Source organism: Populus nigra, chromosome 10, assembly GCF_951802175.1.
Source record: "Populus nigra chromosome 10, ddPopNigr1.1, whole genome shotgun sequence".
In the NCBI taxonomy this organism is placed as follows: domain Eukaryota; kingdom Viridiplantae; phylum Streptophyta; class Magnoliopsida; order Malpighiales; family Salicaceae; genus Populus; species Populus nigra.
The window spans coordinates 4,270,968-4,293,546 of NC_084861.1; the positions used below are offsets into that span (position 1 = coordinate 4,270,968).

Sequence of the window (22,579 nt, forward strand, 5' to 3'; positions counted from 1 at the left end):
TTTCTACCACCCAAACACACTGGTATTCAAACTTTAGATCTTTCTGATTTGTTTTTTCTACGTCATATACTGTATTCACAAAGCTCTAGGTGCTTATTCTAAATATGAATACCATAGAAATTGCTTCTACGCTTCACATTTTATTGCAGATGCTAGGTGAACAAGCTCTTTGAGAAAGAAAGTGGTATATGCTAGGCAAAGGCAGCAATATCTGACACTTACAATGATTTTAAACCAGGCTAACCTTTTAGATAGAAATGCTATTGGGGATTCCTCGACCTGTTACTCCAGGGCCTGAAGTTGGAACGAGCAGTTCATATGGTGGAACACCTGCACCGCTTCTGTTTTTAAGGCGGGCATCCTTATTTCTCAAGTTTATTATTCCTTCAATCTCCTCTAATCGAGCAGAAAATCTATTGAACAATTCTACTATTTTGTGATCATTGATCCAATGGCTGTGCAGGTGGCTTACCTGACCCAAGTACTCTTCATCTGGGGAGTGAGTCGACAGAGTGTCCTGAGCAGCCATTATTTTGGTGGCTTGAAGTTGAGTTGGCAAAGATGACAGGAAAGTATGCTGAGGGTTTCGGATGAACTTTTCATGATCATGCTCATTTTCTAGCGGGATGAGTTTTCTCATGAGGGTAGGACGACTAGGCACATACCCTCCGAAGGGGTACTGCCCAAAGTTTATAGCAGCATGTTGCCCTGATGCAATCCAGATCATTGTAGTAAGTATGCCAGATACATCTTCTTTGGTATCGAGTTTAGGCCACCATGGTTCGCTCCTCTTGTCAAAATGACCCTTGTTTTTTATCTCATTCCACCAGGCTTGGAGCTCAATATCAGATGTGACAGAGTTAGGCTCAGAGTAGAAGTGATCAACATAAGATTCTACATATTCTTTTATGGCTGACCAAATGAGGAGTCCATCTGAAGCATAAGGGTAGTCTTCTATCACAAGCCTCACTCCACAAGGCATCGAAGGATCCTCCACTGCCATTCCCCTGAAAATTTCATCACAATTATGATTTTTTTTTTTATCATTTGTTCTACAAGAAGGCTGGAACAAGAATACAGCAAGTGATGTTTAGAAACAGTTATGCATTAAAAACATGAAAAAAGTGGGAGGTCAGGAATAGACCCAACTAACAGTCCAGTCCTGCAATAGCCGCTGCTTCAGACAGGTCAGATCACCAGAAAGTATCTAAAAGCTTGAAAAATAAACAAAGAGTTTAAGAAATTAAAATGCACTCCAGTTCTACCTGCGAACAAGATCTGCTGGCAATGCCTCCATGTCAAACCGCCACATATTCTTGTAGGCTGCAGAGCTAATCTCCATGGCATACTTTCCAGGACTGAAACAGGCCTCAATTATTCCTCCTCCATTTATTAAGCTCTGCCGTGCAAGTGCATTAATTTCTAGTGTATAACGTGTATGGGGATGGAGCAACTTGTAAATGGGGTGCATTGCACTAAGCTGCCTGTGAGTTGCAATTAGATAAGTCTCCATGCAGGCATGAGTCCTCAACCTGAGAATTCAAAAACACCCACAGGTTAGAAACGTGAATGCCTTGCTTTTTTAAATTTCATTGAGTACAATCTTTTCTTTTACCAGTGATTTACTAGTTGATGAACACCAGCATCATTTGAGCAGACATGAGCTTTGGCTAGTTTCCAGATCCAATGTGTCGTGGCATCAGGCCCATGAATGTAAACATGTTTGTTGCAAGGTGAAGAGGGTGATGGGGGAAGTGAAAGCTCAATAACTATTGGCCTTAGAATACCAGCCTGATCATAGAAGAAAACAGTCCTTGATGCATAAGCTTTTCTTCCTGGCAAGGAGTTCATCTTCTCGATAAATGGCAAAAGCATATCATGGTAATCGAGGATAAATAACCTTTTCTCTTCAATTGCCTGCGTCATCAAGTATCAAAAACCAGCGTAAGAGGAATCCAGTTCTTCAGCACAAACTGATTTCATTTTTTTTTTCATGTTGTGGATTTTTTTGCTTTGTAATTCATCTAGCCATGAAAAATTAAGAGGTAATAGAACCAGCTAATGTTACAGACTACTTTGATTAAAAGTCAAAGATTTCTTTTCGTGTTAAGTCCAATCAGTATGAAAATCTAGGCAAACTACAACCTTGAGAATGTCTTTCCACATAAGCCAAACAAGATACTGGGAATGTAAGGCGATTGATAAAGGGCATATGATTTGCCCAATCACCAATATTAAATTTCCAGCAATGGAGCCCATATACAAAAAGGTGTGTGACAATATAGGATTCGAAACAGGATCAGCATTTCAACCAGAAAAACGATATGAAAATCGAAGGCACGAATCACCAAATGTATATTTGTTTTTTCCAGATTTAGAACAATGGAAGCAGGCTTCTGTAAATGTAGCATGAAAGCAACAGATTATGCATGATGCAGATACCTTCTCTACACTCATTCCATTAAGTTCATGCTCAATTAATTCCTCAGTGATTGCTGATTCTGGAGGGCCATACACAGCAGGATCTAGTTTGCTGAGAATTGGAAATTCCTGCAAAATTGAAGTAGCTTACAGACTAAGGGGTGTGGCAAAAAAGCTACAACCTGTTAATAGCGACAAGTTGAGTAAGATTCGAAATACTACCTTTAAAATCTCAATGTTCACTGGATTCACCCCAGCCAAAGTCTGGCGAGCAAACTCACTATCACGCAACCATGCAAATCTATCCCCTAGGCAGATATAACAGAGACAAGGTGAAAAAGAGAAAGATAGTATAGAAAAGCCATGCAGGAAAGATGGAGGAAGGGAAAGAGTACTTACGCTTTATAACAGCTGGAATATCATATATCAGCAACCTTTCACTCACACTAAGAACCCGCTTCATAAAATTTCCCAAAAAGGGATTCTGGACTATTTCACTTAGCTCCTCAGTTTTTAAAATAAAACCATCATTATATAGCTTATCAATATCAGAGAAGCACGTGAAGGGAATGTCTGAACTTGACAGTGTAGCAGCAATAGCTGGAATAAGATTGTGAAGCAGAGCTTTCAACCTTCCAGTAGAGAAAGTGTTCCGCTTGATCTCCTCGAAAGTTTCATCCCTAGGTACATATACTGGATGTGGCTTTTCGATTCTAGTTTCACATTTTGGATCTAAATGAAATCACTCAAGGCAATGCATAACCAATCAGAATAGTATTGAAAGAATGTCAGGAAGTAGTTCAAATAAATTCTCAGGAGAACACGATACCTTTCTTGGTTGGAGGTCTACCAGTTCTACAGCGCCTAGGATAAGGCCACTTTTCACCGCCCAGGACTGGTCTAGCAAGTTCGTCATCCTTGTCAGGATTACCTAAATCGTTATAAAGAGCATAATCATAAATTCTATCATGAGGCTTTCTCTCGCCTTTTCCATTACCACGGAGACTGAGCAAGTCTTCGCGCCTTAGATCTTTAATACCAGGTGGTGTTCGAGATGGTAGATGTGCCTGTGTACAACATGTGCCCATCGCAAAAGCAAAATGAAACACAAAAGCTTGGTAAAGAAAACAAAACAAAGAAATCCCTAGTAAACAACGCTCACTTGATTTCTGAAGATAATTCTGCTATCAGGATTATCTTTGCTCGAATGAATCCACGTATTTGCAGGGAAGAAAATGGGGCCTGCATCAAAACCATGAACTACAATCTCCATCAAGTAGAACTCCTTGCCATGAAGATTGGTAACAAGCACTGCCCCAGGATTCCCGAAATCGAAGGGAACAGTGAAATCAGCTGCGTATTCAATAATATGCTCATTATTTGATGGCTTTGGTATCCAGCCCCTCACAGAAGCCTGTACACTCTTCCCTGAATTGGTTTCTACAAGTACAACAGAGCAAAGAAACTTATTTGGTTACTGATGCAGGTTTTAGCATGCAAATAATGTTAAAAAAAAAATCATTGAAAAATTCTTCTAAGCAATGGAATATGCTCTACTGATTACCAGGGTCAATCTCCTCACTGACAAGTTGAATCAGGATCCCTTTACCAATCCCATTAACAAAGTATTCCCATTGATCTTCAATCTTTTCATTGATCTTCTCTTTAATCTTCTTCCTTATAGTGATCACTGCCCTCACATCTATCCCTCCTTTTCCTAATTTATCACTAGAACTCGGTAACACTATCTCATCGACTTCTTTATTACTAGCTTCCTTACTAGAAGGCTCCAAAGCCTTGTCATCACTGCTTATCACTGCTCGGATTGACCCGGGCGTACAACTAACCTTTGATCCAGATGGCACTCGGGTTTTCCAGAAAAACCCATCTTTCCAGGCTCTGGATGTCGCCGGAGATAGTCGGAAAGTGAGCTCTGACTTGAAAGGAGAATATACTCGTTTCATCGCACACATGGTGATGAAAAGAAAGTTGACAACTTGGCAAGGTAAAAATGAGGCTGCTGGCAGAATCAATGGAGTTTCCCTGCCCAAGACAGTGAGAGAAGAGTTGGCAGCTTGTGAAAACTGCGTGGACTGAGTTTTAAGTGTCTGAGTGAGAGAGACAGTCGATAATGGTGATTGTGATCTCTTTCTATGTTTTCTGTATTTCTCACCATGCTTACTTTAATGATGTTTGACAAGTTCAGTTGCACAATCTCAGTTAATGGAGCGTGGAAATACGTGCCAATGAGGTAGCTGGGCTGCACAAGAGCTACGTTTCAATGAACTGTGGGGGTTCCAAAGCAGAGCAAATATCACCCCAATAAAAAGAGGAGGTTTCGAGAAAAAAACGGAAGATGAAGAAATCCTTTGTAAATTATAATAAACAGTACAGAAGCTGTCTGGACGTTTATAGCCGTTTGATCCAAAAAGAAAAACAAAAATTCCATGTAATGTTATCATGAACGCAAAGCCGTGACCCTTATCTTCTCTCGTTTGATCTTACTCCTTTCTCCTTTGAAATTTTTGCCCCCTCGAAGCCAATTCTCCTGGAAGAAAGCTGACGACTTCATGACTATAATGCACGCTTAATAAAAGATAAGGATGGGTTCTACCACGAGTTCGAGAACCATGATCCATCTTTGTCCTGGTTTCGACAAAAAAAAATTATTTATTTTAACCTATTTGCTTGATAGTCTAGACTAGACTTGATCATAGTGGATGAATAGAGTTTGTAATCGCTTCATATTATACCAATTTCTTAGAATCTTAATGTAAAAATATATTAATAGTAAAATTAGAAAATGGTGGCTGAGTTAGTAAAGTAAATTGGGGTTAGGAGGTATATTTTTTATATATAATTTTTGGTATGATTTTTTTTACCTATTAATATTAATGCTCATATACCGCATGGCGAGGTATAAATCTTATTTTGAAAACCTTGTTCAAGATACAGACATTTGGTTCGGTGCACCCAAGCTCCCCCAAGATAGATAGATAGATAAATAAATATATATATATATATATATTTATTTATCTATCTATCTATCTTGGGGGAGCTTGGGTGCACCGAACCAAATATCTGTATCTTGAACAAGGTTTATATATAAATTATGTATTGAGATACTGTTTTAAGCAGTTAATTCTAACCCTCTAATTAAAAATTAATTAATTATTATTGGGTTAGAATTGAACATGTTAATCTCAATTAACTGGATGAATCTAAAATAGCATTATTTTTTTTTCAATGACCCTTAAAAAAAGGAAGCACAGGGAAATCAATAGTCTCAATGAGGATAATTAATTTTTAATTAAATAAGAGATAAACTTAATTCCGATACACAAAACTTGATCCAAAAGGATAAAACCGTAAAAAATGTGTGGACTTATTGCTTCGTTGTAAAACATAGTTTTAAATATTTCACCATAGCTAAAAAGTTATAGACGCACCTAAATTACCATTTTATCCTACACATGGTCATAGAATTAAAAAAAAAATGCATTGATTAATTGTGATGGCTAAAATACTTAAAAAAAGAACGAATTAATTTCTTAGAAAAAAGAGTAAATTTCTATGGGGTTAAAAAAAGTACAAGGTAATTCCAATCTTAGAAGGATCGAGCCTGCAGCATATCATCAGGGGCTACATTTCCTTTATTTTCTCCATAAAAAATATCTGGGACATCTGCCCAGAATCCTCTATGTCAACAAGGAGCCCAACAGGAACAGAATTAGGTTTCGGTATAAGCGCAAAAGGCAGAAAACAGTTGGCCCAAATTTGCAATAAGAAAAACAAGTGATCATCCTATACCCATATAAGATAAACGTCAGGATCAACATTTCTGCCAATTTGATCATGGTGTTTTAAATTTGTAAAGATGGCTAAAATAGAAAATAATTACGTGAAAGGGGAACTGTGGTGGCAGCGGGGCATGTAAGAACCTCGCCATCTGCAGTTACAGTGTATGTTTCTGGATCCACTGTAATATCTGGAAGGGCATCATTGAGTTTCATGTCGAGTTTGGTGAGTTTCCTAACACCACCCACAGCTTCCACTCTCTTGTTGAGTTCGTACTCTGCCTTGATCCCATTGTCTGCAGCTTCCTGTGCACAAGGAATAAAAGAAAAAAGATTCATATATATGTATATATAAAGCAACATCATGTACACAAGCATATGGGAGAGAAAAAGAGGGAACCGTGCCTTGCTGACAAAAGCAATGGAGTGAGTGCTCCCAGCCTTACCAAATGCTCCAAACATTGGCCTTGAAATCACCTGCAACAAAAATGTTACATTTTGCTCTTTGATCTATATGCATCTTTGAAAACTCAACTTGGATTTTCAGACCATATAAACATGTGAAATACTGTTCCGGGTAATAATCCTCCTAATGTTTTTTTTTTTTTCATTACACCTGTTTAAAATTGCCAAACGCTAGTTTGAAGTTGTCACTAAAGAGATGCATGATTAACCAAAAAAACGAGATTCCAAAATGTTCATCATAAATTTCATAGCATAAGTATAAAATTCACATGGCTGTCACATTAGCAAAGTGATAATTAGTCATATGATGCATCTTACTTTCGTACTAGTGGTATCAAATCTTACAGGTTCAGGTGTAGGGATGCTTGCATTTGCATCCCCCATGTTAGCCCATGCAATGGCACCACCTTTAATCACCATTTCTGGTTTTGCCCCAAAGAAAGACGGCTTCCATAAAACAAGATCAGCTAACTTCCCTACCTGCAGGAACATATATTACTAATGAAAGGCAAGGGAGATTCCAAAATTAATTGATTCCATTCCACCATAATGTCCATTTGACAGAATAAACAGAAATTGATAATGTTTGTCATGTACAAACTGAACTATTGCAATTAACTATTTCTGAATCCTTGGAAGAATTTGTGCGTGATAACTTTTGGCCTGTGGAGGTTTAAACTAGCATACCTCAACTGAACCAACAAACTTAGCAAGCCCGTTAGCTATTGCAGGGTTTATTGTGTACTTTGCAATGTATCTTCTGATGCGAAAGTTGTCATTGTCTGATCCACCAGGCCCAATCAATCCCCTTTGTGATTTCATCTTGTGAGCAGTTTGCCATGTTCTACTTATGACCTGACAAGACAGAATGGGACTAAATTTCAACCTCAGCTTGCACAGTTATTAAGGATGCAGAGCCATAATTTAGGAATACAACAAGAAATATGCTACCTGCTAGTGTGTCAGAGGTTAAAGAAACAACAGCTTTGAAAAATTCAATGGATAGTGCAGTTGAGGAATTGCAAATTGATCACTAGTATAGCAAGCACATCCATAGCCAGATCAAAGAAGAAGAAGAAAAACAAAGACTTGTGATTCTCCCACGTGAACATATCTGATGCAAAAATAGCTAGCATGAAAACTGGACTTCTGTGTTCCATTTTTGGAAGCCTTGTAAATTATCTAAAGAATATATATTTTGTTAGTGATTCATTATAAGATGTCGTGTCAGTAGCTTATTGCGTAATGAGTCCAATTTTAACCCAACAATATTGTAGCAAATCAAGATAGCAGATAAGGTCCATGCCACAGTAGGATGTTACTGTAGCCATCAACTTTTAAAGGTATTTTGTCCTCTAAGTTTATTTCAACATGCTGGGTTTACTGGCACGATAGTTTATAGCTAGATAATTTTGTCAGGAAGCCATGCATGCCAATTCTTTTTATTTTTCTTCTTTCTATGCACATATCATTCTGACTACAAATTTTCATGATCCTTAATTCTATCACAACTACACCTAGTCAATATCCAGGTATGCCTGTATTGTGTAAAAAACCATATCTGTCAAAATGCTAGAGTAGGTTTCCTTTAAGCTTGCAAAACCCATATGATCAAGTCAAGCTAGCAATGGCAAGGAAACAATAATGATTGTCAAAGAAAGATATGAAGCAGAATGATTGAAAAAAAAAAGTGCTCATTAATCAAAACAAGAAATTGATGAACCTCTCCAATGCGGCCCATGGCCTGTGAATCGGAAGATATAATGCTAATCGCTCCCATATCATGTAATATGTCTTCTGCAGCAATTGTTTCAGCCCTTATTCTTGATTCGGCAAAAGCTACATCTTCTGGAATGTTTTTATCAAGGTGATGGCAGACCATCTGCATCATCCAATACAAAATGAGAACGAAACACCTGTATAGATTCTACATGCTTAGATTCAGCATCCCATCATACCAGCATATCTAGATGCTCATCTATAGTATTGGAAGTATATGGCCGTGTGGGGTTTGTTGATGAGGGCAGGACATTTTTTACACCACATACTTTGATAATATCTGGAGCATGACCACCACCTGCACCTTCACTGTCCAAAAATAATCAAAATAAACATCAAAGAGCAGAAAGTGGAATAATTAATAAAAGGGTAAAAGTTCACATGAATATTGTACTCAGAGGTAAAACAGTTATAATAGGCTAGTAATACTTTAGTAAGTGGAAAAAGCTATTTGATCGCAACAACTTGAGGTTCATGAGGAACAGAGACAAAAAAGTAAGAGATTGAAAACATGCAAAGAAAGAGATATTAGGTGCTACCATGAAAAGGAAAAATTACTGCAACTGCAGATAATGTGATGCCAATAGCTAAGTATTCAAAAGCAAAGATGTTAAGTACATCATCAGAGAGGTAGAGATCTCTGACCATGGTTAATGTCATACCATTAACAGGATTTAAGTGAATACAGGACAGCCACCAAGAACTTTGCTAATCAAGATCTTTTTAGTTCACGTCTCGTTAGAAAACTACCGTCATTAGTTGACGGGAAAGGACATCACAGAAAATAGATACAACTGTTTTCCTTTTTTTGTTCCTTTAGAAATTGTTATTTAAGTCACACTAGAACCTGTAAATTGAAAAATAATCAGAGATTCAATATCTACCTATGATAAGTATGGATAGTTCTTCCTTTAAATGCAGCAATAGTATCTTCCACGAATCCAGATTCATTCAAGGTATCAGTATGGATATTGGCCTGCCAAAATGCAATATAAAAAAAGAATTCTGGTTTAAATACATAACACATGAGAGTTTCCCTGATTTTTCCTTTCAAGAAAGTGACCTGAATGTCATATTCATCTGCAACAGTCAAACAATTGTCTATTGCAGCAGGAGTAGTTCCCCAGTCCTCGTGAAGCTTCAGTCCCATTGCTCCAGCCCTGATGATTTTATGTAGCTCCTCAGGTGTGGCAGCATTACCCTAAATTAAATAAATGTGATCACTGGAAGCAGAAAAATAGGTAACAGTCTTTTCAGGGTTCGCAACAATTTTTTATACTACTAGGGAAGTTGTAAAATGAGATTCCTATCCTTCAGATGTGTTCAATACAGAGAAGTAAATATGGAGGTAAAAAAGAATAAAAAATCTGAACATACTTTTCCAGTGAAGCCAAAGTTTAGAGGCAGGTCATCAGTAGACTGCAGCATTAATTTCATATGTGAAGGAGCAGGAGTACATGTCGTTGCACGTGTCCCATCAGCAGGTCCTGTTCCACCTCCCACAAGTGTTGTAATGCCTACATATATTTTGAAGTTGTGGAATGAGATATCTATTATATGTACCCCGAGGATGTTCATTTCAGTTTTCATCATCTAATGCAATACAGGTTTACTCAAGTTATTCAGAGAAAAAGATGACAAATAAGATTTCTAGATATCCACAGTCCAGATGTTCATTTTAAGCTAGAATACAGAAAATGTGTGCAAGATAATTTTCAAAAATGATTCTGAATATGCTTTTATTTGAACCTACATCCATGAATCTACTTGTCCAACATAGCATATTTTCTTAATTTATATTTTCCAAATAGAGAAGACAGGAATAGCAGGGGGTAAACAGGGAATTTTCATGTTTAGGTTCAAGGATATAACCAACTCCTCAGACCATCTCAAGGCTCATATTCCCACAGTTGCACTTGCATCTGGCATTGGGTAGCCTAACACTTTTATCATGGCACCCGAGGATGACTGGGAGCAATCACAGGAGCTTTCTAAAATGCCAGGCATAATATAAAGGCAATAATGTTTACTGATGCACAGGAAGGCACATGCTTAAGTGGAAATCCAGTAAATAGCATGATTATTAATTATTTTCTATCCTATCTCGTCTACACAAGAATATAATGTGTTGTGTGTGTTACACGTGCAGTTTCCTGCTGAAGTATTTCTCGTTATATAGCTCACCACTTGATATCGCCTCAAATGCGAGTTGAGGGCATATGAAGTGCACATGACAGTCTATGCCCCCTGCAGTTACAATCATTCCTTCCCCCGCAATAACCTCGGTGTTAACCTAATTGTAAATAACCCCAGTGTTAAACCAATTATAAGAGACAAATAAGAAAAAGGTGGAGCAAATGAGTCATTGACATGGCTGACATCAGGAATTCTGATTGTCTTTGACATCACAAGATGGAGCTTACCCCAATGGTCATATCAGAGGGAACATTCATGACATCTGGATTTCCTGATTTTCCAATAGCATGAATAAGATAATCCTTAATACCAATATCTGCCTTGTAAATTCCACTATAATCAATGACCACAGCATTTGTTATAACAGTATCAAGTGAGTCAGCTGGTTGATGTCCGCATGACTGACCCATTCCATCCCTTATAACTTTTCCACCTCCAAAGACACATTCATCACCATAAAAAGCAAAATCTCTTTCAATTTCAGCATACAGGTTGGTATCACCAAGACGAATTTTGTCACCAGCAGTAGGGCCATACATGTTAGCATAAGCCTCACGAGAAATTGTATTGTTGAATGCAGAACCTTCTCCAATTACACCTTCACTGCAAAAAAGTCAGGCATCTTCACTATCTCTAATCAGTGTGGCTGACTAGGGTAATCAATAAATCCATTTGACAACACAGAATAGAAGCAACAAGCAGCTGAATTGCTAGGCAAGAAATTCTAAACCTAGCATTTTCTTCTTCTCGATTCCCAAATTCTCTCCTCCTTATGTTTCCCATGATATTGGTCCAGTTTTCATGATCAACAGGCCCATCAACAATGCCATTTCCACCTTTAATCACCTGTTTACCTCCAATGCTTACAAGCACTACACTTTTACTTTCCCCTGGCTGGCAAAGTAGAAAAACCTTTAGTAAATCCCAGAAAATGCAACGGCAGGATTGATTTCGAAATAGATAAGACTACAGTAGATGATACCAAGTTAGGAAACAACTTTATACCACAAGATTCCAACCAAAAAAAGAGATAGAGAGAGGTTATTTTAACTTCTCTCCTAATAAATACCCTGGGATATCTTAATATCAACTTGCTCCTTGGAATAATAATCTACAAGTATGCTATCAAAATCTTTACTATCTTGTCATATTTTATGCCAGGAACTTTCAATTGCTGGATGGGTTCTCCTAATCATGCATCATTTAACTCCTACCCACAATTTTCAACACATTAACATTTCAAATCACCATGCAGAGAATACTTTGAAGTTGAGTAATTTACCAGCAGTCCAGCACCCAAGATTTCTTAGCATTCAAGAATATGCCACATTTTACAATTTCTGTAAGAAAACTAAATGTAACAGAAAGATATATAGAAAAATGCTTTCACTGAAATTAAATAACTGAAACAAGAAAAGGTGATAAAATCAGTAAGAGTTACAAATTTCAACCTCAAATCGTATGGCTGTCCCAGCTGGGATGTTCAAGCGCATGCCATGTGCTTTTCTTCGATCAAAAAGTAAACTCCGATTTGTCTCGATAAAATGATAGTGGCTGCCTACCTGAAACAATGGTGTATCATTGACAAACATAATAATGAAAAGACATCAACGCAGTTGCTTAATTTATTGTCACACAGAGGCTGGGCATCCTGGGAAGAGACGACTGTAATAGCACATAGCAAGAGCACCTGAATTGGCCTGTCTCCAGTGTTAATGACTTTGAGGGTTACTGCTTTCCTTCCAGAATTAATTATGACATTCCCGTCTCCAAAGATTATTGCACCAGGAATTTCATTATCTTCTATTGCAGGAAATTTGTCAAGAGAAGGAACTGCAGAATAATTTCCCTCCATCAAGTTAATTAGAAACTAAATTGCATACAAGTTTGTACAAGCTAGCCTTCACGTAATACTACACTAGTGTGCACGGAAAGCTAGGATCATAATAGAGCATTTCAAGTACAAACTACATCATGGAAGATTGAAGAGTGTAAAAATGCGGGGATGATGAGAGGCGGGATATGCGGGTGAAATTTTCTGTCAAGTTAAAAATAATTTGATTCTAAGTTCTCTAATGCACCAACCAACCCGAGACCATAATGCAATAGTACCTATCTTCTCATATTTCCCAAGTCACTCCTCAAATATGCACAATGATCTTCTCAAGAAAAAAACTTGTGGCTTTAGAACATGGAACAAGAATAATTTTTTATAACCAGTTTCTTACAAGATAAATAAATAAAAAAGTAAAAAGGAAAAAATGCATTGTAAATAAAACAAATAAACAATAAACAATAAACAGAGAGAAGACAACAACATACTGTGAACATTTATCAGCGAACAACAACAGAAACATTAAGGGTACAAATACTTTCATTCAGAAAAAATCTTGGGTTTTGTATAATGCTTATTTTGAAGTTGAACCTTCATTAAGTATAAAGGTAAAACAGAGCAGCTTCACTAGAAGCTCCTCTTCTCAGATCAGGTTCATTAATAAAGTATTTCAAACAATGGGACATCCCCAAGGTAAGCCCTTACCTGGAAGAAAAGAACCCTGTAAAGCTAGCTCCAGATTCCCATTTTCACTAGCAATCGCATTATGTACAGTGATTAACTTGGTCCCGTCAGGAAATGTCCCTTCAACCTACAGTTAGTTTTACTTAATAAGGTAGTTTATGGAAGATTATGATGAATAATCAAGTTGATTAGTTTGATGAAAGATCTGACACCATATATTCTGGCATCATCTTTTCATCAAGTAGACATCAATACATAAGCAGAATATCTGCCAGGTTTCCACTTTCAAACTACAGTACACAGTATTTTTTATACCCTTGATCCTCTTATCCCTTTCCTGTTTGTTTGTGCTGATGCATCACTCATACTCATACTTGCAAACAAGAAACATTAAATCCTCATCTTCTTTCATAATTCATTGAGGCACAAAGTAGCTATCCGCATTAGGGAATTTGGATTGATGTATAGTGTGATAACTGATAAAGTTCATAAAGCATGACTTCAAAGCTGTTTATAACTTAATGAAGCTTCTTAATACCTGTACAGTATCGAGAAGATGTGGAACTGCTGGAAGAACTTGTCTCCTGTTATTAAAGATAGACAAATCACCCTATAAATTAACAAATTCTAATACACAAATTCAATATTAATTAATAAAAAAAACAGCGTCTCAACAGAAAGCCAATTTACAAATAAACTCAGAAAACAAACAAGATCTCATAAAAAGTTCCACTCCACGGATCATTAGTGACAATCACAGGTAACTAACTGCTATGGAGAAATCCTATATGTCTACTAATATTACAGACAGGAGGAGCATGTGTCTTAACGAGACATCTCATCTGCAACTCCATCAAAGAAAGATTAACTAACTAGAACAAATATTAATTAAGATAATTATCATTATTATTATTATTATACCTACCTTCCAAGTATCTGTTTCCCAATGTCCATCAATTCAGCTACACTCTTGTCACCATCGCGAACAAATTCCAAAATCTATAAAGAAGAAAACCATAGGCGTTAGGCACCTCTATTTTTCTTATAAATTATAGCAAATAAATGAATTCAAAATATAAATAACACTATTTTTTTATTAAATAAAAGGGGTTGGGGGGTGGGGGGGGCCTGGTGTTAAAATTATTCTCCATTCATAAAAACGTAGAATCAGTGCTATTGTGCTAGAGCTGGACACACAAAGAAAAGGAAGAAAGGTAAATTACCTGAGAGGCAATAAGAGCAACGGCCTCGGTATAATTAAGCTTGCGGCCTCGAGCAAGGCGTTTCTGTGCGAGAAATCCAGCATTGTGGAGTCCTAGCTTATCCACCTCTCTTGGTGTCAGTTTCATTTCTCCCTCTTAATAATTTTATCAAAATTCCAAGTCAGTCCAATCCAATCTCACAAATTTTTTTTTATTTCAGAGTGAAAATCAGGGAAGCTGATATAGATCGAGAGAGAAGAGACCTTTTCTTGCTTTCTTTCCTATCGGCCGGGAATCGTTGCTGTGAAGATGATGAAAGATACAGAAAGGACGAGGGAGTTTTGGAGTGACGAACTCCTGCTGCTAAGTGTATGCGCTGTACCTTGCCATGCTTTACGTTGAAAATGGTGTTTGTCGCTTCTCGCTTGAATCCCGCGAGACTTTTTTATTGGAATGTACAGTAATTACTTGTTACGTATTTTCCTTTCATTTGTGATTTATGATAAAAAAAAATTGTTTTTAAAATAATTTTCATAAAAAATATTTATCAATTAATATTAATATTGTTTTTAAAGTGTTCTTTATTTAAATATAAATTAAAATAATATTTTTTTATTTTTATAAAATTTATTTTTTACCTTATCATACTAAAACAATTTAAAAATATAAAAAAATAATTAAAAACAATCAAATTAAAAAAAAACACCATGTAAACATGTATATCCTTAGTATATTCAAAATTGTACTATATGAAAAAAATGGATTTAAGACTAATTATATTGCGACTTGCTAATTACGAGTCTAATTTTATTTTCCAAAATGAAATTCTTCTCTTATTTTTACAAACTTATATTAAGAAGAATTAGTTTTGAAAAATAACTATCAATTTTATACATTCTTCTAACCAGTAAAATATTTTTATTTGAGAAAGTTTTTGTATTTATTTTTTATTAACATAGATATTCGTGTTAACTTGTACGTATTTTAATTAATTTTATGTACCTTAAAATTAATAAATAAGTCTTTAGTGATTCTAAGATTTATGAAACTAGAATTAATAATTTTAAAAAATAAATTTAGAATATGACCAGTTAAATCAATCTTCTCCATTTACTTTATTTTTTTTGTTTTTTTTTTTTGGATTTTGATATCAATGGCCGTCCTCCTAAGTTGTTTTATTAAGCAAGTTGGTGTGGCATGACGAGTCCCGTTGTTATTTTCAATCCTTATCACCAAGCATGCTTGGAAAAATAATTAGGTTAGGGAAAATATTTTAATCGGTCTTGGATCCCCTGATTAAAGTAGCACGATAACAGAGGCAAGGAAGCTTAAAAGGGCCAATTGCCAAGCTCCACCGCCAGATCCACCACAATTTGTACAGATGTCTTTTAAAGTTTATGCCTGTACAGGGTTGACCCGTACATTGCGAATGTATGGAAGTGACGTGGCAATGAGTTCATGATACGCGACATAGTGTGCGTTTGGTATTGCGGTGGTTGTTGTGGTTGTGGTTTGAAAAAAATAGTTTTATAAAAAATACTTTTAATTGTGGTTGGTTTGGAAAAATATATGTTTAGTTAAAACTATAGTTGAAATTGAGGTTGAACAAAAAATAATTTATTGTGTTTGGTTAAAAATTATGGCTTAATTTGATGTTATGATATAATTACCTAAAAGGACTTCATTCAAAATATTAATAAATAATTACATAAAAAGTAATCTTACAACCATTAAAATTTAGCAAAAAAACCTAAACGTATTATAACAATAATTTATAATTGAATGAAGCACGTCCAATGTCCATGTCTAGGGGTTGTTAATTGCAGTAAAATGGGTTGCTGCTGTTCTTGTTTTTCTATTGTCAAGACAAAATTAATGACAACCGAATGTAAAAAAAAAAGACGCCGGCCATCATTTTAATTGTTGTTGGTTGTGTAGCAGTAATTGTTTCCTGAATTGTTGTTGTGCGCAATGAAAAGAAATGAATGCAAAGAATGGACGAGAAGAGCAATAACAGAGAAGAGGAAAAGCTGATAATTTCCTATCTCTGTTATCTTTAGCAAGTTCAACCTGTGGTTGAACTTGCAAAAAAGCAGTAAAATACTGCTTCTCTAAAATCACGATCCTACCTCATTTTACTGGTGGGATCCATGTTTTAAATTGTTGTAACATATGGTAACCAAACACATGTATTGGTGCGTTTTCAAAATACACAAACTCCACCTCTTAGACAAACGGAGCCTATAGTTTAGGAACATTCGATCTTAATCTGTTCATACTTCATAGTGTGGAAGACTTTTTTATTTTTATTTTTAGTTTTATTTTCATGTGAAGTAGTTTCATGTTAACATCTTGTTAGATTATTGTTAGATTATTAGGGGCGTGTTTTAAAATATAGTATAAATTATATTTTTAAAATTTTAATTCTTTTTATTTAAAATGATTTTTTTATATTTTTAGATTCTTTTAATATATTGATATTAAAAATAATTTTTTAAAAATAAAAAAATTTATTTTAATATATTTATAAACAAAAAAATATTTTAAATCACTACCGCTACAATTCTAAACCTACTGTAATGATTTATGAATTATTTAGTAGAACTCCCATGGTGAACCTGTTATGAGAACATCAAGTTGGGTCTAGCGTAGACAAGTAAGCCGAGCATCGATTGAAGCTATCTTCCTTAAAGCACCTCTTCCTTACATAGTTTTGTCTTGTAATTCCATGGATGTTGGAAGGGATAAACATGATAAAATGGTAAGATTTCTTATTTATTCAAGGACTCTTTTGTGTAATTATAAAAGTTTAGGACCAAAATGCACCTGTATGCTCTAGCGGAAGGAAAAGGCGTGGTCAGTGTATCATTTCTCAAGCGTAACTGGGCTTGGGTTTATGCTCCGAAAAACAACTTGAGCTAATGATCCTGGCTGAATTCTGAACGTAAGGCAGTCTTGAAAGGATCCGTGAATCAGAACCGCTGATTTTTGGGACTAATTATTTATTTTTGTATTAAAAAAATATTTTTATTTTTTATTTTAAATTAATATTTTATAATTTTAAATTATTTTAACACGTTAATTTTAAAAAAATATTATTTTAATATATTTTTAAATAAAAAATATTTTAAAAATAATTACGAGTACAATTTTAAATACTGGTATAGTTATTTATGGTAGTTTAATTGTTTTTTTTTAATAAAAAAATATCAAAATATTTTTCAAATTAATTTTTAACTTTTTTTGTAATATTAATTTACTAATATTAAAAATAAAATAATTATAAAAAAAATACTACTTTAATATATTTTTACACGTTAAGAAAAACGCCGTGAGAATCACAATAACAGCAGTCGGGTGTCTCTGCAACGTGTTACCCGTAGTCACCACGGGCATTCCCGTTAAGATCAGAAATCATTGCCGTCCATCTTGCATACTCAGTGACATTATGATTTCCATATATTCTTAATAATTCATTTCTCATCTGGATTTGTTGTAGCCGATTCTCTCGAATCATCAAAGCTCGCCTGCTACATTTCTTGCTATGGTATTGCCCTCTCTGATGCCTTCTTTTCTTTTCTTAAATTCATTTATCACTGTCTTAGGGTATCGCTTAATCTTCATGATTTTTCTTAGTTCTTGTCGATAATCATGTTTTAGTACAGTATATGAACGATCATTAAACAATTCTTTGTGTTAGATCCAGGTTTTTTTAGAAGCTTTAATTAGTTTAGCTTAATCAATGTGTTTGGCTTAGGTTTTAGTGTTAAAACAGAGCCTAATCTGTAATCTGTTTTGGAAGTTAGAATTTGCTTGTGTTTGTGGTGGACTGTTGTTTTTGGTTGTTAATGAGTTTTCTTTGTTGTTGTTCTGGAATGGGCATGGGTGCGGGCTTGGTGGTATATTTGAGTTCTATTCGTGGACTGGTGAGTCACATTTTATTGATGGGTTTCAGCTGTACTTGTTAGTAGTCGTGCTATCAGTATGGTTATGCAAGTTCTATGTTTGTTTTGTTGTGAATTGAGTTCTTAAGAAAACATGTAGTGGATGTGGATGTTACATTAGGCATTTGAATTAACATATGAAATTCATAATGTTACGGCATATGCTGATTTGTGGTTTTCTTGCATAGGCGCCCATTAGGGGTATTTTTTCCTTGCAAAGAGCAGCTTTGGTGCAGCGTCAAAGAGAGAGGTTGTGAGTTGGTTTCAGATTATTTAGTACCCAAGCTGCATCAAATGCTGGTACTCCTCAGCCTCCGCCACCTCCAGAGAAAACCCCTTTTGGAGGTCTCAAAGATCAGGACCGAATTTTTACCAATTTGTACGGATTGTACGATCCTTTCCTCAAAGGTGCCATGAAACGGGGTGACTGGTATAGAACTAAGGACTTGGTGCTCAAGGGTTCTGACTGGATTGTTAATGAAGTTAAGAAGTCTGGCCTCCGAGGGCGCGGTGGTGCTGGTTTCCCATCTGGCCTCAAATGGTCATTTATGCCAAAAACAACAGACAGTCGCCCTTCATATCTTGTTGTCAATGCCGATGAAAGTGAACCTGGGACCTGCAAAGACAGGGAAATCATGCAGCATGATCCACACAAGCTCTTAGAGGGCTGCTTGATTGCTGGGGTAGGAATGAGAGCTTCTGCTGCATATATCTACATTAGGGGTGGATATGTGAATGAATGAATAAACCTGGAAAGAGCCAGAAAAGAAGCTTATGAAGCAGGGCTGTTGGGCAAGAATGCGTGTGGATCTGGTTATGATTTTGATGTCCATATTCACTTAGGCGCTGGTGCTTACATTTGTGGTGAAGAGACAAAGCCTTGAAGGAAAACAAGGGAAACCAAGATTGAAGCCTCCTTTCCCAGCTAATGCTGGGCTGTATGGCTGCCCCCCACTGTTACAAGTGTAGAAACTGTGGCTGTCTCTCCCACCGTTTTAAGGCATGGTCCAGACAGGATTGCAAGTTTGGGCCGATGTACAACTCTGGGACCAAGTTATTTTGTGTGTCAGGTCATGTGAACAAGCCTTGCACAGTTGAAGAGGAGATGAGCATTCCATTGAAGGAGTTAATAGAGAGGCACTGTGGAGGTGTTCGAGGTGGAGGGGACAATTTACTTGCTGTAATACCAGGCATTTCTTCTGTCCCACTGCTCCCCAAGCACATGTGATGATGTGCTTATGGCCTATGATGCACTAAGGGCTGTCATGTCAGGATGGGGTACTGCAGCAGTGATTGTGATGGATATCTACTGATGTTGTGGATGCAATTGCAAGGCTGTCTTACTTCTACAAGCATGAGAGCTGTGGACAGTGCACCCCATGCAGGGAGGGAACAAGATGGCTTTGGATGATTATGGAAAGGTTGAAGGTTGGGAATGCAAAGTTGGAAGAGATAGATATGCTCCAGGAGGTGACCAAACAGATTGAAGGCCACACGATCTGCGCCTTGGGTGATGCTGCGGCTTGGCTTGGTCTCATAAGGCATTTTAGGCCGGAGCTTGAGAGAAGGATCAAGGAGCGTGCAGAGAGGGAATTGCTGGAGGCTGCTGCTTAAGAATTTTATGCTGGTTTCTACTTGCATCTTATTGTTCTTAAGTAGACATTAAAAAGAAAATATACAATGATTTCCTATTGGTTCATTAATATACATGGGTGGTTGTGATTATTGTTTCAGAATTAGAAGTGTCCTGGATAAAAGCTTGTAAAGCCTGGGCAGATTGAGGGCCAATGTCCCCTGTTTATTCAAATTAGGCAGTAATTTCCCACCAATAGAAAAAAGAAAAAGAAAAAAGAAAAAGAAGCTTGATTTGTGGCAGGCATTTTGGAAGGTGGAATAATCACTGCATTGGTTCTCTTGTTTCCCTGTTTGGACAGTGTTGTGTCTGTTTTTATTCTTGAAGAACATCAGAAACAGGGAAGGCATGCCAGAAGCGAATGAATTTTTTTTCCAGACAGCCTCTTGCACTATGTATAGGAGGGTTTTTTTTTTTTTTGGATGGGGGTTGGGGGGAAGAGAGGAATAAACTATTCAATCTCTACTGAACCTTTTTTAAGAGGATCGGAGGGTTTTTCACTATCCTGAATTCCCTCTAACCATTACAAATCTTGACATTTGCTTACAACTCTGTAGGAAGAATGCCCTTAAACATAAGGATCTTGATACATTTTTTTTTCTTCAATTTCTTCCTTTCTAGCAACGTGAAAGATACAATCAGTGTTTCTGTTTTTAAACTTCCCGAGGCATTTTTGACTTTCCCAGAAGGGCTTTCTTTCCTCTCTTTGAACCTAAGCACAAGTCTTTCTTAAACACAAGACAGCATAATAATAGTGCTGCGCAGTCTGACAGGTGAAAATCTCTAGCAACATCGAGTATACTCAGACATTACAACGAACGTGCACACCTTTTTGAGAGGTAGAGAATGTATTTAGATACTGACTTGTTTTCTATGTTTTTCCAAGGTTTTTTACCCGAGCAAAAATGACTTTTCTTTCTTCTGTGCAGGAAATGCTTTATTCATGAACTTCTTGAGATAAATGAAGAAACTACCGTATAGTGTGGGTGGTTGCTGGTTAGTTGACCTCGGGCACCAGCAGTCCTGTTAGTTTTAACATGTGTGGGAAGGATAACTCGTCGTTCATTGTTGTGCTTTCAACATGTCTTTGGACACTTCTGGAAAATGTTGTCAATAATTTGTAGTTTCATTTTATGGCAAGTTAAGGAGAAAAGAATTCAAATGGAGGCTGTTCGCTGCAGCTTTAAAGGTGATTTGTGAACAACAGACTTCTTGTTTGGAATGCTAAAGTTGTTGCATTACAAAATTATGAACAGTTCATTCAAGTATGTGCTAAGCTTGAATGAGGGACCTCACTTGAAATTACAGAATTCTGTGTTGTGCTAGGCACTGAGCACAAGGAAAGAGTCATCAATAAAGAGGGAAGATGATGCAGCAGGAGGGTTTTCAAGGCTTAGTTTTTTTTTTTCCTATTTAGTTTAGGAAATTAAATATTATGTTTAATAGTTTTTTTTTCCTAATTTACTTAGGATTTTTATTATTTTTTTCTTTTTTTCTATGTTTCCTATGTTGGTTTTTGAATTTATTTAAGTAACTGTGAACATCTTAAATCGCAAATTAGGGTTTATGTGATTTTTTTTTTTGTTATTGTGCTTGCTAGGACACAATTGGACACCCCATTATTCCATGTAAGTTGATAATTTCTATGGATTCATGTTATTCAAATCATTGAAATAATTCTGCTAAAATCCTCCAGGCAGCATGTCTGCCACCTCACGTTGTCCAGCCCTTAGAAATCCCTCCATCCAAGCACCCATTAAAAGAAACAGGAAAAAAAAACATTCTCTTTCTTTCTTTAAATTTAAATTTGAAAAAAAAAATCAAGTTCCATTTTTATTTAAACACGCGAAGATTCAGTATTAGGATATATTTTATCTTAATTTTTTATTTTTGATGTTTTTTGGGTTGGATATAGCAAGTATTAGGATGTAGACCTGTTGCTGCTGTTGATAAGTTTAAACATATATTGAAGGGCGAGTGGACTTCTTTATATACCAAAATAAAGAGCTCATTACTCACAAACTCAAACTTCTTTTTGGTGAATTTATTTGCTTTCATTTATTTCTTCTCATTATTCTCTCTTTTCTTTATTTAGCTGTCTCTCTTCCAGGCACTTTCGTCGATGGCCTGAAGAGTTCCGAGCTGTGACGACAATGGTGGTGGTTGCGGCAGAGGAGGCGGTGAAGCCCCGATTCCATGTTCTAATATTTATTTGCCATCTTGTTCTTTTGTGAAACAAATCAACAATCCTAGCAGGATACCTTGCAACTACTACTACTCAAAATGTGATATGGTCGGGGATATATTTTACGGCACGGATGATTATCTGGACGTCAAAGATTTGATACACAGGGAAGATGTGCTCGAGCATTACAGAAGGAAAATAATCATGAGGTCCTTGAAAAAGAGAAAGTTGAGCCGGTTCTCTTTTTCGCGGTGTTTTGAGTTCTTGGAACTTATATATTGCCTTGGATAGGTGTTTTAGTTTTCTGTTTCAGTTAGGAACCATTTATTTGTTTATTTCTTTTTTCATTTTTTTTAAGAGTATGTGTGAGCGTGCAGGTTTGAATACTGAATTCGGATATTTGCCATTAAAGGCCTAAGGTTTGTTTTTTAAAAGCAAA

At 36.3% G+C, this 22,579-nt stretch overlaps 2 protein-coding genes and 1 pseudogene across 3 annotated transcripts; 1 reads left to right on the forward strand and 2 right to left on the reverse strand.

Moving 5' to 3' along the window:
• On the reverse strand, positions 1-4,761 carry LOC133705630 (lipoxygenase 6, chloroplastic-like). Its single transcript, XM_062130938.1, has 9 exons — positions 3,986-4,761; positions 3,584-3,861; positions 3,251-3,488; positions 2,821-3,153; positions 2,644-2,729; positions 2,443-2,550; positions 1,616-1,917; positions 1,266-1,532; positions 1-1,007 (listed from the first exon to the last, which is right to left on the reverse strand). Exons 1-9 carry the CDS (start codon positions 4,392-4,394, stop codon positions 248-250), a joined length of 2,781 nt encoding a protein of 926 aa, XP_061986922.1. The 5' UTR covers positions 4,395-4,761; the 3' UTR covers positions 1-247.
• A 1,187-nt stretch (positions 4,762-5,948) lies between these two features.
• LOC133705665 (urease) lies at positions 5,949-14,806 on the reverse strand. 2 transcript variants are annotated; one of them, XM_062130993.1, is made up of 19 exons: positions 14,642-14,806; positions 14,400-14,533; positions 14,102-14,175; positions 13,715-13,760; positions 13,198-13,303; positions 12,349-12,491; positions 12,110-12,220; positions 11,389-11,552; positions 10,886-11,261; positions 10,647-10,755; positions 9,840-9,979; positions 9,526-9,663; positions 9,347-9,438; positions 8,642-8,771; positions 8,407-8,565; positions 7,371-7,538; positions 7,029-7,163; positions 6,624-6,695; positions 5,949-6,524 (listed from the first exon to the last, which is right to left on the reverse strand). In XM_062130993.1, the coding sequence occupies exons 2-19, from the start codon at positions 14,523-14,525 to the stop codon at positions 6,303-6,305; spliced, it is 2,511 nt and encodes an 836-aa protein (XP_061986977.1). In that variant the 5' UTR covers positions 14,526-14,533; positions 14,642-14,806; the 3' UTR covers positions 5,949-6,302. The 2 variants fall into 2 exon arrangements, with proteins under 2 accessions (XP_061986977.1, XP_061986976.1); XM_062130992.1 differs by having other exon boundaries at positions 14,400-14,806.
• Positions 14,807-18,253: 3,447 nt separating this feature from the next.
• LOC133705210 (NADH dehydrogenase [ubiquinone] flavoprotein 1, mitochondrial-like) lies at positions 18,254-20,058 on the forward strand (annotated as a pseudogene).
• The last annotated feature ends 2,521 nt before the right edge of the window (positions 20,059-22,579 follow it).

What these genes read in the sequence shown, in the direction of transcription:
- LOC133705630 (XM_062130938.1), bottom strand. Translation starts at nt 4,394, where the DNA reads ATGTGTGCGATGAAACGAGTATATTCTCCTTTCAAGTCAGAGCTCACT. An exon ending in TAGACCTCCAACCAAGAAAG is followed by an intron (nt 3,154 to 3,250) that starts GTATCGTGTTCT and finishes GATTTCATTTAG; the next exon opens with ATCCAAAATGTGAAACTAGA. An exon ending in CCAGCAGATCTTGTTCGCAG is followed by an intron (nt 1,008 to 1,265) that starts GTAGAACTGGAG and finishes TGAAATTTTCAG; the next exon opens with GGGAATGGCAGTGGAGGATC.
- LOC133705665 (XM_062130993.1), bottom strand. Translation starts at nt 14,525, where the DNA reads ATGAAACTGACACCAAGAGAGGTGGATAAGCTAGGACTCCACAATGCT. An exon ending in CCATGGGCCGCATTGGAGAG is followed by an intron (nt 7,539 to 8,406) that starts GTTCATCAATTT and finishes CTGTCTTGTCAG; the next exon opens with GTCATAAGTAGAACATGGCA. An exon ending in CCATTGCTTTTGTCAGCAAG is followed by an intron (nt 6,525 to 6,623) that starts GCACGGTTCCCT and finishes CCTTGTGCACAG; the next exon opens with GAAGCTGCAGACAATGGGAT.